The sequence below is a fragment of the Anser anser genome (genome assembly GCF_964211835.1).
Source record: "Anser anser genome assembly, chromosome: Z".
Taxonomy (NCBI): Eukaryota; Metazoa; Chordata; class Aves; order Anseriformes; family Anatidae; genus Anser; species Anser anser.
In genome coordinates this window covers 7,581,356-7,599,335 of record NC_139723.1, presented here as the reverse complement: position 1 = coordinate 7,599,335, position 17,980 = coordinate 7,581,356, and the positions used below count along the sequence as shown (strand labels likewise).

At 41.4% G+C, this 17,980-nt stretch overlaps 1 protein-coding gene across 3 annotated transcripts in view; it reads left to right on the top strand.

Moving 5' to 3' along the window:
* The window catches only part of VCAN (versican), a 117,813-nt gene that overhangs the window by 21,959 nt on the left and 77,874 nt on the right, over positions 1–17,980 (top strand). For all 3 annotated transcript variants that reach the window (XM_083817571.1, XM_083817569.1, XM_083817570.1), the window contains 2 exons: positions 5,148–5,322; positions 5,437–5,564. In XM_083817571.1, coding sequence (XP_083673697.1) covers positions 5,148–5,322; positions 5,437–5,564 — 303 coding nt within the window. The remainder of the gene's footprint in view (positions 1–5,147; positions 5,323–5,436; positions 5,565–17,980) is intronic.

Here is a 17,980-nt window from a genome sequence, read left to right as displayed (position 1 = left end):
AGCTGTCCTTGCCCTGGTGTAGCAACTGTGGAAGCGGTGGCTGATGCATGTGGTTGGCTGGAGGACCTGCAGAGGGTCCTGCAGAGGCTGACACGAATGGCTGCGCTGATTTTTTTCCTGTCAGTCATCACCCAACATGAGGGCAGCTCTGAGAGGAGCTGTGTATTTTTTGTTTTTAAATCTTAAATAATTTTAATGTTGATATGAGTGCCTTGGCCTCGGTGAACGCTCGTGTGGCCAAGTGCAGAGGTAATAAGGCAGGTGATCTATTCAGAGGTGATGCAGATGCAGTAACCCAGTTCTCCACTTCGGCAAATCATCCCCAAGAAAAACGCAGGTAATGCTCAGCATCAGCTGCTTTCCTTCTCTGGAACAGCTTGTTTGGAGGAGCCTGCATACACCTGCAAGCTGTTGCGTTAGTCCATGAGGATGGAGGCAAAGATTTTGCACAGAGGAGCAATGTGTGAGTTGGTGCAATAAATCTTTGCTCCTGGAGAGCAGGAGGATGGAGCAGAGCAGTTGGTGCGTACTTTTTCTCTGCACACTCAGAGGATCCTGGAGGCATTTGGCAACTGATCTCCTGCTGATGCAATGCAGCCCTGTTCATCTCAGGTTGCCAGAGCATAAGACAGGCCAGAAAATGGGTGCAAAGCCTCGAATGAGAAACACAACTGAATTTTTCATGCAGAAAGCTGAAAATGCTGTGCTGTTCCTCCTTCTCATACAGTGCTCACTGCTGTTGCCTCTGTTTTGGCATGTATTTGTCATGTAAGTTGTTTTCTGCATTAAAAGCAAGAAGGATCACTGAATTTGTGCGGAACTCAGGTAGCTTTGGCAGTGAGGGCTATTTGAAGGGTCTGCACCACTGTGACTAAGGCTTGGACCTAAAAATTAACAGTATGACCACTACCGTCAGAATGTTTTCTCTTTAGGTACTCTTTGCTGTATGAGACTACTTATGAAATTTAGGCTTTATGTGACTCCACGTGGGCATGTTGCAGCAGTGTGAGCTCACTAGCGAAAGTGAACTGTCGTTTGTTAGCCACAGTAAGGCAAGAACCATCTTGGAGGACTCCTTCCCCTGCCATCCCAGGGGGTGTTGCATCATGATACCCTGGCAAGTAATAAAGCAAAGCTGTAGCCCAAAGGTGTGAAACCATAGAACGAGTCTCTTACTCAGGGAAGTCCTAGTTTGTTAAAAGTGAAATACTTCACACTTTCGTTCCCTGGTGTAAGGCAGAGGTGAGTGAGTAAAAGACATTCTCTTTTGTTCAGATAGAAGAAGTGAATTTTGGATGCTACAAATTACTTTCCTATGAGTGCCCTTTCTTGCAGACACTGCTGCTCTTTCCTGTAATTAGACTGACTTTGTTTGCCAGATGTTCAGCGACAACATGATACTGTTTTCCAGTTGCTTTATTTGTTCCTAGGGTAACTCCTTTCTTGTTTTTCTTTCAGAGAGCAAATAGACAAAGGGAAAAAATCCTTTACAAATGTTTTAAAGTGCAAAAACTCGGACAATGGATTTTTCCCCCCTCTCTCTGTCTAACTGAAACAATGAAAGTCCTGCACTTTAATCTTCTTAGCCCCAGGGGGTCTTCTAATTATTGCAGCTGTTGCACAGGCTTATACATACATGTCCTCCTTCCCATTCATCTTGTAGGCTCTTTTATGTCCTTTAGCTCCTCACTGGAAATGGAGGAGCCTTAAACTCTGAGAATAGGTGAAGTTTACCTTTTGGATCAGGGTGAGGAGAACAAAGCATTCCCCAAGTTCCTTTCCAGGATTTACAAATGACCAAAGGCGTTTTCTCAGCACTGTAAAAGCTCCTTTAAATTGGCAGTCACATTAACTCTTTAGTCCTGCCTTATTCAGGTATTGCAGAGAGCCCACACTTATGCCAGCCAAGAAGGGCAGTAGTTACTTTCACCAAGTAGGAAACAAGAAGCAAGGTAACTGGTTGCTGAGAATGCACTCATATATTTAGGCAGTCTGAAACTTTTTTTTTAAAAAAAAAAAAAAAGGTGATTTCAGACAAATATGTTGCTGTCTTGTGCTAAGTTAATGAACCTGTTGTACTGAAAAGCAGTGCCTGGATGAAGTCATGTTACATCAGTTAAGCAAACTTGCGGGGGAAAAATATTACAGGCAATGAATCTAAATTTATACAAAATATGTTTTAGTTATTATTAAAATGATAAACCAAATGAGCAAAGTGCTTCACATACTTGTGCATTCCTGGTTTGACTCTGAGTAATACTCAGTGTCAAATATTGTATATTATTGGTACAATAACCTTCAATCAGGTCAAGATGGCCAGCTTGTGAATATTACAGGTTCATACTTATGATTCAGGGTAAATGTTTTATCCACTTCCATTGTGAGCTATATAAAATTTGCCCATTTCTTACGTCTAGACCCCAGGTACCAAGCAGGTCAATTGAACCTCGTTTTTTCATTTACTCTTGTACCACTGAAGAGAGCTGTGCTGATTTACACCACGAGTAGCTGGCCCACAGTGTTGACCATGTTACTAGGTACCTAATAAATTAAAATAAATAATGCATACCACAGCTTAAAAAAATCTCTAAGTAATATTTTTATTACTTTAAGCTTTTAATTATTCCAAAGGTAATTAGTTGCTGTTTTCTAACTTTTCATGTTGTAAGGTAGTGTTCTGTGATGGACAGGGGCTAAGGGACTGTGTGGCTTGGGGTACACAAAGCCAATATACTGCTATACACACACATGTACATATGTACAGACATGCATATATAAATAAAGTTTTGCACAACTTAAGGCAACACAAATGGTCCGTAAATTTGCCTTCGCCAGGCAATGGAGGATGCCCTACAACAGAGAAAGTACAGAGGTACAGGAGCTGGAAAAGCTCTCCCTCTGACATTCACTTTCAGTGTCTCCCACTGCAGAGAGTTTACATTAGTAAGAAAATGTGCTGGCTCGAGACCGTGGTGTAACACTGAGGCCATCTGGAGTGGTGTGGCCCCATCCATACAATTATGTTCTTTTGGCTCCTAGGAGGGCATGAAGGTGCCCACTGGAAGTTGTTCCTGGGCTTTGCTAACTCCTGATGTCTGCCCAGAAATTGTTTGGAAGGGTGTTACGGTGCCTGGGCCAAGTAATGCACTGAGCTAGTCTAACCGCTTAACTGTCTTGATGATGGAATAGTGGGCACCTGGAATATTTAATTTATGAATATAAACATAGCCCTAATTTTTCAAGATGTGTTCTTCACTTGCTGCCTTTGCCAGTTCGACACTTGGGTTCATTTGAAGCTGAAATTACATCATCGCTTGGAAGAAACACTATGCATTATGGATTCTGTCAGCAGATCTGAAAAGACATTTTATAGGGACTGTAGTGGTCTGTGAAGTTCCAGCTAGTGGCTGCAGCTGGTGTGTGGGTCCATACTGAATAATGAAATCGGGGGGGTTCACAATGTTTCCTCTTCCGTTTCCTGTTTCTCTGCTAGTAGCTTTGATGAAAATTGGTGTCTGATGATTGAGGTTTGCCTTCCCTGTCTGTGAAATGTGTTCTATTTTCATTTGAGAAACTTTCTAAGCAAAACATGATATGAAGAAAAATGTGTATTTTCTACATATTGGCCATATTCAGACCTCTGATAATGGCACAATTTTACTGACTTGGTCCGTAAGAGAAAAAATAAAAAATAAAAATAAAAAAAATCTAAATACACTGGAACCTCTTGAATTACCGCTTTACTAAGTTACCCATATTACTACTAAGTAGTAAATTAACAGACTTCTTCCATCCTTCAACAATGCTCTAATAACAAAAACTTGTCATTAAATTCATTATTGCCACAATGCCTCCATTTTTCTGGACCATATTACAGTATGTTATTTCCTCATCATGAAATACTTAAATAAAATGATTGGAAAAATGAAATAAAGATTTATTTTCCTGTTTTGTAGACATTCTGTGTAGTGGTTTATGATGTTATAATGCTTCTGAATATTTTAAGAGTGAAACAAATGAGGTTAAAAGTTATTTTTCAGCCATCATCAGGAGGCATCCTTTTGATGCTAAACTGTAAGAGATACTAGCGATAGAGAGGAAAGTGATTTTGCCAGATGGACTATGTGTTTTCTGCCACCTCACAGTTGGCACCCTTTATAGGTTGTTTTAGGTGTGCATGCACAGCTGTTACCAAATTCAGTGGGAATTATATGTATATAGAAAACAGAATGTGTCTCCTCAACAGAACCCATCTTAACCAAAACCATCTTAACTCTACCTCCGCCTCTCCAAACATCTGACATGTTCAAGCAACTTTGGAAATTGTCTAGATTCTTTCCAGAACCAGAAAGGCCCCAAATAAAAGCAAGCTTTGTTTTGTCTGTTTCACTTGCACTGTGTGCAGGAAAACCTAGTTATGAAGAATTGACTAACAGACATGTTTATAAATGTCACATTTGTAGTAAGCTTTGAAAGCACAGGAACAGACATCGGGGCCATAACCAATGATCAAAACAGTATCAGAAGCACAAATTTTTTGGTGTCACTGTTGGCCATGTGCCTCACTGCAGCTATCAGACCTCAAGGGATGCACTGTTCCTTCTTGGCATTTCTGCATGCAGCTACTGCAGCTGGCTGCTTAGGAAAGTCTGGTTTTAATCCTGCTTTTTCTGATGACTAGATGTGCTTAGTCTTGCCTAGTAACACAGTTTGGCTCGCAAGTGGATGGGCCAATAAGCCAACGCATCAGGTAGCACCCATAGCATACGTGTCATGCCTACAGTGCAGTTGGCTGACCAGTCACGGTGACTGTGTGGTGCCATGGATGTACTTAGTGTATGGTCTTCCTTTTGATCATCATTTTCTGTAACACACCAGTGAAAATACTTACATGGTTTCATTACTTCTTCTGCGTACTCTGAGTATAGTTCCAACTGTTTTAACATAGGGTGTCATATAATTACTGGTAGCAGCCACTAGAGGGGGAGACATCATTTATATGACGGAATATCTCGTAGCCTTCTGGTGTTTTAATTGTACCCATCTGTTTTCAGCATTGTAACAATATACAGGTAAAGTTAGAATATAATGATGATTGCAGAAGTGATGTAAGATGTGTCACTAATCTGAGCTTGTTATCTTTTCAGGTGTTGTATTTCACTATCGTGCAGCAACCAGCAGGTACACTCTGAATTTTACACAAGCTCAGCAGACTTGTCTGGACAATGGTGCTGTCATAGCAAGCCCAGAGCAACTGAAAGCAGCCTACGAAGATGGATTTGAACAATGTGATGCTGGCTGGTTGTCTGACCAGACTGTTAGGTGAGATATTTAAAAGGCCCCTTGAGAGTGCTTCTCCAAATTAATATGCTTAGCCTGTACAGACTTAATGTGCTGACTTGCCATAATAATAAATATGAACATGCTGCATTTCAGGTATCCAATTAGACATCCAAGAATTGGCTGTTTTGGAGACAAAATGGGAAAAAAAGGAGTCAGAACATATGGGCGTCGTTTTCCTAATGAAACTTATGATGTGTATTGCTATGTGGAACACATGAAAGGTAAGATAGGTCCATATTAATTCTACATGACAAAATTCAAAGTGACTTGGGATTCTAATGTGGAAGGGCAAATAAATAAGAAATTCTGTGTACAATGCAGTTTGACTGTTTTGAATCTGAAGAGAATTGCTGAATGAAGTGAACCTATATTTTGTGGTATAGCAGGCCTTAATTAAAAGCGAATGTGGAGTATACAAAGTGAAAGTCAAGTTTAAAGCTGCTATAGTTAGTGACAGTAGATCTCACAAAAGTTGCTGTTGAAACATCTTTTTTTTTTCAATGTTATAAAAGGATTTTCTAAGAAATGCATTAAATGTTTGAGAAACTATATATGTCTTATATATATATAAAGATGGATAAAATACATGTGCCAGTAACTGTATTATAGTACATAAGGTATGTAATTAAGGTTTTTAGATGTCCAGAACATAAAATTAGAAATATATTTAATTGCAATCCAAGTTTAATAACATCTCTTTGGAAAAGGGGCATCTCAGCATCAAAAAGAAACAATCAAGAACTTTTCATTGAGGAATAGGCATCTTTAGTGAAATTATTTGCAATTCAATAGTATGATCGTAGACTTTGCCAAAGCTGCACATTAAACGGCTCTAATGCAGCAGAGGGATTACGATCCTGCCACATGGTAACTACAAACCATGGATCATGGTGTGAACCCTACAGTAACTCATGGTCCATGGTTAGATTCTATGATCCATATTAATTCTGCAAAGAGTTGGATGGCAAAAAGAAAAGTATGATAAATTTCTCTGTGATTTGGCTGTTCTAGCATGCTCAAATCTTCATATTACAGTTCTGATATTATACTTATTTCTTATAGTCTCCCTTCTGAAGTGAAATTAACCATATCCTTTCAGTGGGCCTATAGATATATTCCAAATACCAGATATTCTTATGCTTAGACATTACAGTGACAAGTTAAATATATATACTTAAAATATAAGCGTAGCAATATCCTTTCCTGTTCTGTAGCCTATTTTTTTTGGCTTTGTGCTGGTTATGTGCATGGGAACTTCACTCTGGTACAAAAATACATTGCAACCAGGACCAAAGTATATTTTCCATTCACTGCAACAGACTGAATATGTCATACTGCTACTGTCTTGAGAGATTTTTATTCCATACTAGTTTCACTGTTCCTTTCTAAAAAATACTTGCAGTTACTAATTATAGGCTTTTTGAGCTGCTGCTTGACTGATATACATTTGGTTTAGTGTTCTTGAAGTCATTGGAACAATACAGTCAACTATGGTTCTGAACAAGCCTGCCTTTGTATATGTACAAATGCAAAATTAAGGTGCTCAGTGTTCATTTGTATTCTGTATTAGAGTAGAAATAAATTAGATCATGCAAAGTTTTCTGATGATGATGTCTTTTAGAGACTTTAGTCACTAATATCAGTAAGCATTTTTCTCGTATATTTAGTAGCTGAGGATCTGCCCAAACTGTGTTTACTTTAAAGATTTCCCAAAAAAATAAAAAATAAAAATGCAATACAAGTCTTGCAAAGACTATAAAAACATACAAGCTTAGAAACTGAAAATTAACCAAAGGAATTTTGTTAGTGCTTAGTATTGTCTTAATTTTACTTATGCTCCATCTGTATCTGTCAGTGAACAGCATACATGAACACATACAATTCATAACATTCATTCCCTGTAAAACCTTGATGGAGGTGAATTCTGAATCAACTCTTGAATCAAGGCTTATAAATTCAATTTATGTGTTTCCTATATTACAAAATCCAATTTTGACCTGGGATGAAGAAACAATATGTTTTTCAAAAAACAATCTTCCTTTCCCTCTTAAGTACAAAGAAGTATGATAATATGGAGAAGCTCATCCTGGATGCATTTGAGCCAGCAGTTTCTCAAAGTCAAATGTTCTCACCGAGATTTAAAGAAAAAAAAATTAAAAAAAAATGTCTTGGATGTGAATCTCTTAGCATGTATGAAAAGGCTGAAATTTAAGAATACCAGGGGGTTTGATCTATCAAACCAAGTAACAATAAGTATGGTCATTTTACCTTCTTCCTTGCGCTGTAGCTTCCTGTGGAAAACTGTTTAAAGCAAATGCAGTTTTAGCCTTTGTCTTAAAGGTGCTTCAGAGCCTGGGACAAGATTTTTAAAAACTGCTCTGACTTGAAGACTGCAGTTGAACACTTGATCCAACAAAGTTCTCCAACACAATTGCAAAGCACATTGGAGGGTAACAACCTGTTCACAGAGATGGATACAGGCTCAGAATGAAATTCTGCAAGAGGCAAAGATGCCAGCGAGTTTAACTATGGTCCTAACGAAACGCAAAGTTTGTTTGACCTAGCTTTTATCTAAATATTCTCAGAGTACATATTTATAAAAATATTCCAGAATCTTTTCTGCCAAACTAAGAAAAGAACACTCCATCTTACACTGGTACATATTGTACACCTCTTTTTACTCTGAAGAGGGTGTGAGATAGAAGTGTGATAAATGATGGCTGCATGTGTAGTTCATAGAATCACAGAATGGTTTGGGTTGGAAGGGACCTTAAAGATCGCTTAGTTCCAACCCTCCTGCCATGGGCAGGGACACTAGACCAGGTTGCCCAAAGCCCCATCCAGCCTGGCCTTGGGCACTTCCAGGGATGGGGCTCCTCTTCAGCTCCCTCTTCAGCATTCTGGTAGGTCCCCTTTAGGTACTGGTAGACTCCTATAAGGTCCTTCTGGAGCCTTCTCTTCTTTGAACTGGACAACCCTAACTCCCTCAGCATAGGAGAGGTGCTCCAGTCCTCTAATCATCCTCGTGTCCCTCATCTGGACCCCCTCTAACAGGTCCATGTCTTTCTTGTGCTGGGGGCCCCAGAGTTTAACACAGCACTCCAGGTGAGGTCTCACAAGAGCAGAGTAAAGGGTGCAGCCCAGGGTACAGTTGGCTTTCTGAGCTGCAAACGCACACTTCTGGCTCATATTGAGCTTCTTGTCACCCAATACCCCCAGATCCTGCTCTTCAGAACTGCTCTCAATCCATTTTCAGCCCAGCCTGTGTTTGTGTTTGGGATTGCCCCGGCCCAGGTGCAGGACCTTTCTTGTGGCCTTGTTGAACTCCATGAGGTTCGCACAGGCCCATCTCTCAGGTCTGCCCAGGTCCCTCTGGATGGCATCCCTTCCCTCCAGCATGTCGACCACACCACACAGCTTGGTGTCATCGGCAAACCTGCTGTGGGTGCATTCAAGCCCACTGTCCATGTCACTGATAAATGTGTTAATTAATACCAGTCCCAATACCAGCACTTGAGGAACACCACTCATCTCTGGTCTCCACGTGGACATCAATTGCAGTTCTTTGAGTGCAACCATCCAGCCAATTCCTTATCCACTGAGTGGTCCATCTGTCATATCCATGTCTCTAATTTAGAGACAAGGATGTTGTGTGGGACAGTGTCAAATGCTTTGCACAAGTCCAGGTAGATGACATCAGTTGCTCTGCCCATATCAATCAACACTATAACCCTGTGGTAGAAGGCCACCAGATTTGTCAGGCACGATCTGCCCTTAGTGAAGTCATGTTGGCTGTCACCAATCACCTCCTTATTTTCCACGTGCCTTTGCATAGTTTCCAGGAGGATCTACTCCATGATCTCTATAGGGACAGAGGAGATAATGACCAGCCTTTACTTCCCCAGGGTTTCCTTTTTTAAATATGGGGGTAATGTCCCCCTTTTCCAGTCAGTGGGAATGTCACCGTCCTGCCACAACTTCTTAAATATGATGGATAATGTGTTAGCAACTTCATCCACTTGTTCCTTCAGGACCCTTGGATGCATGTCCTGAGGACTTGTGCACATTCAGTTTTCTTAGACGGTCTTGAACCTGATCTTCTCCAGCCTTGGGAGGTTCTTCATTCTCCCAGTCCCTGCGTTTGCCTTCTGTGACTTGGGAACTACGGCTAGAGCACTTGCTGGTGAAGACTGAAGCAAAAGTATCGTTGAGTATGTCATCTTTTTTAATATTGCAGATAACCAGTTTTCCTGTTCCTGTCTGTACAGGGCCCACATTTTCCTTGGTCTTCCTTTTATCACTGATGTACTTATAGAAGCCTTTCTTATTGCTCTTGATGTCCCTGGCCAGACTTAGTTCTAAATGGGCTTTAGCTTTCCTAACCTGATCCCTGGCTGCTCAGATGATTTCTTTGTATCCTCCTAGGATATCTTCATTTGCTTCCATAGTCTGTAGGCTTCATTTTTTGTGTTTGAGTTTGGCCAGGAGCTCTTTCTTCATCCATTGTGGGCCTCCTCCATTTTTTCCTGACTTCCTCTTTGTTGGGATGCATTACTCCTGAGTTTGTAGAAGGTGATCCTTGAATATTATCCAGCTTTATTGGACATCTGTTCCCTCTAGGGCTTTACCCCATGACACTCTATCAAGCAGATTGCTGAAGAGACCAAAGTCTGCTCTCACAAAGTCCAGGGTAGTGAGCTTACTGTGTGCCCTCCTTGCTGCCCTAAGAGTCTTGAATTCCACCATTTCATAGTCCCTGTAACCAAATATGCCCTTGAGATTCACATTCCACACCAGCCCTTGCTTGTTGGTGAGAATGAGGTCCAGCATAGCACCTCTCCTCGTTTACTCCTCTACCACTTGGAGAAGGAATTTGTCATCAGCATACTCCAGGAACCTCCTGGATTGCTTCTGCCCTGCTGTGTTGTCCCTCCAACAGGTATCAGGGAAGTTGAAGTCTCCCATGAGGACCAAATGGTCATGGAACTGTCTCACTTGCTGGGTTATGTTGGTTATGTCCATGGATAATGGTATTGCTACTAGAAGCACTTTACTGTGGTAATAAGGTGAATCTGAGTAGAGGGGAGAATTTCTTCTAAATCAATTACAGTTTTACCAATGACTTCAAGAAAGTAGAGTCAGGCCAACACCGAGCACATAATTTCTTATGTGCTCATCCTTAAGCTTATCCTTAAGCTCTCTGTGTAACAGTAAAGCCCTTTATGTGGAGAGGTGACTGGTGGAAGAGATAGTTGCCACTTAGCTGTACAACCTCAGCCCACTGCAAAGGGATTTTGTTGCTTCTGTCGGTCAGTTTTAATGCTGGATTATTGCAAGAGCTAACCAAATATATCTTTCCTTTTTCTTTCTTTTCCTTCCTTCCTTCCTTCCTTCCTTCCTTCCTTCCTTCCTTCCTTCCTTCCTTCCTTCCTTCCTTCCTTCCTTCCTTCCTTCCTTCCTTCCTTCCTTCCTTCCTTCCTTCCTTCCTTCCTTCCTTCCTTCCTTTTTCTTTCTCTCTTCCTTTTTCTTTCTCTCTTCCTTTTTCTTTCTCTCTTCCTTTTTCTTTCTCCCTTTCCTTTCCTTTCCTTTCCTTTCCTTTCCTTTCCTTTCCTTTCCTTTCCTTTCCTTTCCTTTCCTTTCCTTTCCTTTCCTTTCCTTTCCTTTCCTTTCCTTTCCTTTCCTTTCCTTTCCTTTCCTTTCCTTTCCTTTCCCTTCCCTTCCCTTCCCTTCCCTTCCCTTCCCTTCCCTTCCCTTCCCTTCCCTTCCCTTCCCTTCCCTTCCCTTCCCTTCCCTTCCCTTCCCTTCCCTTCCCTTCCCTTCCCTTCCCTTCCCTTCCCTTCCCTTCCCTTCCCTTCCCTTCCCTTCCCTTCCCTTCCCTTCCCTTCCCTTCCCTTCCCTTCCCTTCCCTTCCCTTCCCTTCCCTTCCCTTCCCTTCCCTTCCCTTCCCTTCCCTTCCCTTCCCTTCCCTTCCCTTCCCTTCCCTTCCCTTCCCTTCCCTTCCCTTCCCTTCCCTTCCCTTCCCTTCCCTTCCCTTCCCTTCCCTTCCCTTCCTTCCCTTCCCTTCCCTTCCCTTCCCTTCCCTTCCCTTCCCTTCCCTTCCCTTCCCTTCCCTTCCCTTCCCTTCCCTTCCCTTCCCTTCCCTTCCCTTCCCTTCCCTTCCCTTCCCTTCCCTTCCCTTCCCTTCCCTTCCCTTCCCTTCCCTTCCCTTCCCTTCCCTTCCCTTCCCTTCCCTTCCCTTCCCTTCCCTTCCCTTCCCTTCCCTTCCCTTCCCTTCCCTTCCCTTCCCTTCCCTTCCCTTCCCTTCCCTTCCCTTCCCTTCCCTTCCCTTCCCTTCCCTTCCCTTCCCTTCCCTTCCCTTCCCTTCCCTTCCCTTCCCTTCCCTTCCCTTCCCTTCCCTTCCCTTCCCTTCCCTTCCCTTCCCTTCCCTTCCCTTCCCTTCCCTTCCCTTCCCTTCCCTTCCCTTCCTTCTCTCTCTCTCTCTCTCTCTCTCTCTCTCTCTCTCTTTCTCTCTTTCTCTCTTTCTCTCTTTCTCTCTTTCTCTCTTTCTCTCTTTCTCTCTTTCTCTCTTTCTCTTTTATGGCTCTTTGTGCAGAAGTTTTCAATGAACTCAAATCAGAAAATAATTTCCAGAAGTCATAAGGAGTCCTAGTTTTATTGATATATGCTGTAGGCATGTTATACTGACATGCAAGGGAGTTAATTTATTCTCTTTGGATGAAGAGGAACAGATGCAGTGTTAGAAAGAAACAGTACCATGTCATGGTATAATGCAGGATAGTTTTTTTTTTTCCACTGCCTTCACTTAAACCTGCACCTCTGAGCCAGACTTTCTTTTTAAGAAAGAGCTGTGGAGCCAAGATGGCTTTGTCTATATAGCGGAAACAGTCTTTGTAGGAACAAATGATAATTTTAAATGCAGAACTTGTTTGAAGTTACATAACATCAGTGGGATTACACTTTGCAACCACTCATCCACAGAAGACAGATAAAAAGTCAACAGAAGTTATTAGAAAGTGAACATCGCATAAAAATAGCTCCTGTGTTTTTTCTGTTGTATTGTAGCACACTCATCCATTGGTAGAAGACTTAGCAGTTCAAGACTTAAGTTTCTGTCAAATTTATGATTTCCCTGTTCACCCAACCAAGGCTGATTCTGCAAAGTGTAATCCTTCTCTTGTACTGTCAGCAGTTCATTAATAACTACGGGTACTTAGAATCACAGAATCAAAGGAAAGCTTGGGTTGGAAGGGACCTTAAAGACCATCTAGTTCCAACCTCATGCCATGGGCAGGAATGCCACCCACTAAATTGCCCAGGCCTCGTCCAACCTGGACTTGAACTTCTCTAGGGGTGGGGCATCCACAACCTCTCTGGGCACAACCTGTTCCAGTGCCTCACCACCCTCTGAGTGAAGAATTTCCTCTCAGCCTCTAATCTAAATCTCCCCTCTTTTAGTTTAAAACCATTCCTTGTCCTTTCATTGTTTGCCCATGGAAAAAGTCACTCTCCATCTTTTTTACAAGCCCCCTGTAAGCACTGAAAAGCTGCAATTCTCTTCTCCAGGCTGAAGATCCCCATCTCTCTCAGCCTTTCTTCTTAGGAGAGGTGCTCCAGCCCTCTGATCATCTTTGTGGCCCTCCACTGAACCCACTCTAACAGACCCGCATTCTTCTTTTGTTGGGGATCCCAGACCTGGACGCAGCACTCCAAGTGGGGACTCACCAGGGCAAAGTAGAGAGGGACAATCACCTCCCTCAACCTGCTGGTCACTCCTTGTTTGATGGAGCCCACTTAGCATATTGTAGAGCTGTGCTTAGACATGATTTTTTTTTTTCCCATGGTAATTTGAAAGTTCATATCTGCATTGTCTGTTGTATTCTATGCCAAATCTAATAGACTTACTTGTGATAAATAAGTCCTTATTTGGAGAGCTCATGTCAGTGGGATGACTATTCATGGAATAAGATGGTGTTTGATTAATGATATCAAAATTTGGGCCATAATAAGATGTCATCATGGAAGTCATTGAACAGTTAATGGTCTGTTGGCCAGTATTAGAGATATTGTTACCCCAGAAGGCCATAAATGGTGGTAAGAATACTCTCAATACACAGCATTAATGTGTATTGAATTTACAGTACTTATTTGGGTAGTTACACTGAGGATTTGTAGGAGCAACACCATTTCAGTTTTCTTCCTTTCTGGCCACATGAAATCACAAAGTTAGCCAGAGACATGGATTTCTCCTTGAAACATAAAAAATTAGCTTAAATTAAAACCAGTTGTCTAGGCTAAGTATTGCCATTTCCTTGCTCTGAGAAAAGCCACAGAAATTATAGACTGCACAATTATGTGTAAAATATTTTGAGTTTTGCTAAAAAACATGGGAGAATACTTCTGGGAAGGATTTTAAATTTCTGAGCTCCTAATGATAAAAATAAGAATGTAGAGTCAATATATCATTAAATAAGTACTGGGCATAGGCTCTTACTACAAACTGATTCTACATTCATTATATTTCGTTGCATATTTCATTGTACTAAGTGTTAAAAAACATTTAGAATACCTTTAAATGCAGGAGGTGATTTATTAATAAAGAGCTTAATCTAAAGCAATTCAGCTCCAAATATTTGGATATAAGTCTGAGGTTCTCCTCACACCTCCAACTGAAAAGTGTCTGCACCAGTGTCTTCTGCAGGATACTCCCTTGAAAGGAAGTGGTTGATGAGGATGGAGGTTCTGTCTTCAGATAAGGGTGTATATGATTCATTTGACACTGCTGTGATGTCAGAAATGGAGACAAAGTGAAATCTGCTTGCCAAAGCCCACTGATGAAGTGAGGAGCCGTGAGAGCATGCTGCAGAGCCAAAGCACAAACTACTCCATGCAGCATCATCTTCTGGCCAAAGCCAGTTAGAAGCCATATATGTCTAATAAGCATATATATAATATGCAGATGGGGAGTCATGCTAAGAAAGTTATTTTGGATTAGCTGTTGGGAAGATTATAAAGTCTTATTTCCATACACCATTTTCAGCCCCCCAGTGAGTGTGGGGAAGAAAACGAAAAAATCAAAAAACAAAACCAGATGTCCTGTAAATACTTTCCGCTTAGTCTCATGCATTTTTGCTATTGTCATGGAAATTTGTGTGAGAACAATAACAATTTAAAAAGTCATAGTCTAAAATACAGCTTCAGGTGTGAAGTGTCTTTTGTGTTTTGGGCAGCTAAAGATCTTCTCGAGAGCCCATTCTGATTCCAGAGCAACAATGAAATTTTTAAAAAAGCACACGCAGAAAATGGTCTTTTCTTCTCAGTTCTTGGCTTTTGATAGGGTCACAGTTTTTGCATTGGCTTCCACTGGATCCCAGTTAGAGGAGACTGAACAGGAAATAATGCCATGGTGCTTTTTTATGCACAAGGTGGTATTTGAGCTCAGAATATGACAAAACTTGTCTTTAGGGAATTCCAAAAATCATGACTTCTCAATGCTTTTTGTGAGAGTGAAGCACAAAAGAAAAAAAAATTAAAAAAAAAAAAAGTTAAATTTTCCCCTTTGTATTACACAGTGACACTTTGCAACTACAGCAGAGCTATCTAAGGGTATAGCAGTTGCCAAGCTACTCATCATGCTTGAGGGTAAGCCTGTGGGAGAAGCGTAGCCTTCCAGACCTGTCAAGTGCAATGGATTCCTGTTCAGCATATAGTTTTGCATAAAAGAGACCCAAGACAATCAGGAAAGCTAAATTGTTACTGATGTGTATCAAAAGGAATCGACTAACTTGTTCTAACGTGTGAGAGAAAAAGACTTCTTCAACTTGTCTAGTCTTCTGCTTTAAAGCTGAACCTAGCTGCTCAGGTCTGTGTGCCAAAATGTTCAAAGCAGCACAGCTCTGTCTGTTGTCTCTAAAGAATACAGTTGAATGAAGCTGGACATCCAAAGTGGTTTTCCTGGTTTTCCTTTCCTAAAGAGCATTTCACTATAATCTGTGACTTTGTTAAGGATACCTCTTTGCCAGCCTGGTGTGTCGGAGAAGCAGCCCTTAACAGCAGCAGGACAGAGGAATAGAAGTGCAGTTGAGACAACAAATCTTGTCTGTGCAGCTTGGGAGAGGAAGGCTGAGGCATGAGCTAGATTAATAAACAAGTTAACTGTATGTAGCCTCTGAGGACACTGCCTGTGGTGAAGACAGATAAAACTTTTCAGGTCCATCTTGGCCCAGGTATATATGTGCATTTTTTTCCAGAGTAAGCAAGACAAGGGTAGTGGTCTACGATGTCTCCATGTATGTGTGTACAGGTGGGATTGATGCGGGCAGTATTTCTTCTTCCCTGGTACACAAGCAGTCTGATAGTCCTGTTGGTGACTGCAGCTGCCTTTTTGCAAGGGCCTTCTGGCCAAAGATAGAAAGAAATAAGGAGAAAATGGAAATTCTTGTGGGTAATTAGTGTTCTGTGAATTTAATATCCATCTGGATTCCCTTGATTTTTCTTTATGCCTTTGTTTAGGCAACACTGAAAGCGGTGGAGGTTGTAGAATCTGAGCACCCAACCACGTGAGAGCACTTCTTCCTTGTGTTGCTGAGTGCCAGTTTGGACAGTAATAATGAAGGGTCTTGTTACTCAGGGAGATTAAAATGGGTGAAAAGGGGGAATAAATGCAAGGGTTTTCTGGTCATTTCTCCAGATGGGTTGGCTAATAAGGAGGACATTTCATAGGTGGTTGACCAGCCACCATCAACACCAGCTGGTGTGTTACCAGATCTGTAAAAGCATTCAGTGAGAAACTCACATATTCTCTCTTAAATGTCTGTGTAGTTTCGTAGAATCCTTCAAACATCTTTAAAATCTCTGTCATGTCAGGTGTAAAATCACTTGCAAGTGATACCTTCAGCTGCCAGGTGTCAGGAACTTGTACCTCATTTGGTTGATCCTGGCACACTGCATGATGGCATGTGAAGCTGAGGGGATGATGCTGTGCTCTGGGGAAAGATTGCCACATAGCCAGGCTCAAAAAGCTCCTCTAGGAAGTAGCAACACACCAATCCCTTAATTGCGGTTTCATCTATGGGAAAAGAAATTACTGGTGAGGTCTGTGCTGGAGGGCTACAGCTAGATTCATTACTTTTGCCCTAGTCAATACATGTTGTGTATTGACCCCTGGCTATGGTTCTAGCCTGCCCTTATTTCTGTGCTTGCTTTTAAGATGTGTGATTCATGAAATTCACACCTACAAACATGCCCAGCTCAGTGAGATGTCTCTTGATGAGAGAGAATAAGTGAAATAACCTTCAAAGGAATGAAGATTGTTATAAAACTAGCTGATAAGTCTTTGGATCTTAAGTTTTTTTCCTTAGGGCTGAATCAGCTTTTGTCTTCAAGGGAAAAAGCTGGCTTCTTCATCTAGCTTGATGTATTTGAAAGAGAGGGGAGAAGGAAAGAGGGGAAAAAGACATGTCAGGTGTCCTTTTTAACCAGGCAAAACAAACCCATGTAACTGGAAAGTCCTGGGGGTTCTTCAACTACTCTGACCACCACGACTGGGCAATTGACCTGAAACTTGAAATTAAACAGTGACCAGGAATAATACACGTTACTTTATCGTCTGCAGTCTAAACATTGTCATGGTCTCCATTTTGCCCCCTGGAACTGTAGGTCTAATTCCTCTCCATCTGCTGGTCTAAGCCCTGGGGTTTGCCTGCATAGCACTGCTAAGTTCCTTGGAGTGGACTACAGATATAAAAACATTGCAGATAGATTTTAACATTAAAAAAAAAAAAAAAAAATCTGCCCTGCTCTGGTGTTTGTGGCTATACCATTTGTTTATCAACATTTCTTTGAGTTTCTCTGGGGTACTCTCCTAGTGTTTTGGCTGAGGAATGGAGGTGCTTTCAGATACCATCATAAAGACACTCTAAAAGACTGATAGGAGCAATCCTCTTGCTAAATATGGACCCCATTGTGCTGCCAAAAACAGGAGTTATTTTTACAGGCTACGTGGATTAAATGCCTGTTCAGAGAATTAGGACCAGCACTCTTTTTACATACTATGAACTGAATTTCCACACTGCTGTGGGACACTAATCATGTCAGAAAGGTGACTTGGATAGCAACATATCTCATCATATGGATGGGGGAATTCTGTATGAGCTGCAGTTGCATAAGGCTGGTTTTAGGAAATACAAACCTTTTACGTCCCTCTACATTCCAAGTGATTGCACTGGTGTACACAAACAGTAGGTTCTGACAAATTGCATCTGTACTCTCTGGGCGAGTATATTCCTGAAGTGCTGTCTGCTGTGCATGCAGTGTGCATGCATGCAGAGACCATAGTCTGCTCAAGGTGAGATGTGCAGGAAAGATTGTGTAGACTTGCTCATCACATATTTTTGGGCTGCTGCAAATGAAATTGATGGTATCCAGTTGATGAAGCATCTTGAGAGCTTCTTTCTTCTCAAGTGCTTGACAGTAAACATAAACCTTTTTTTAATATATTTTTTTTTTGTAATGTGGTTTTGGAAGAAGATTGCAGAAAATTTACATTGAAGGGCCTTTATTAAACCCATACTTTATTTTATTTTATTTTTTACATTTTGTGCCAACAATTATCACACATATTAAGTGCACACTCAAACAA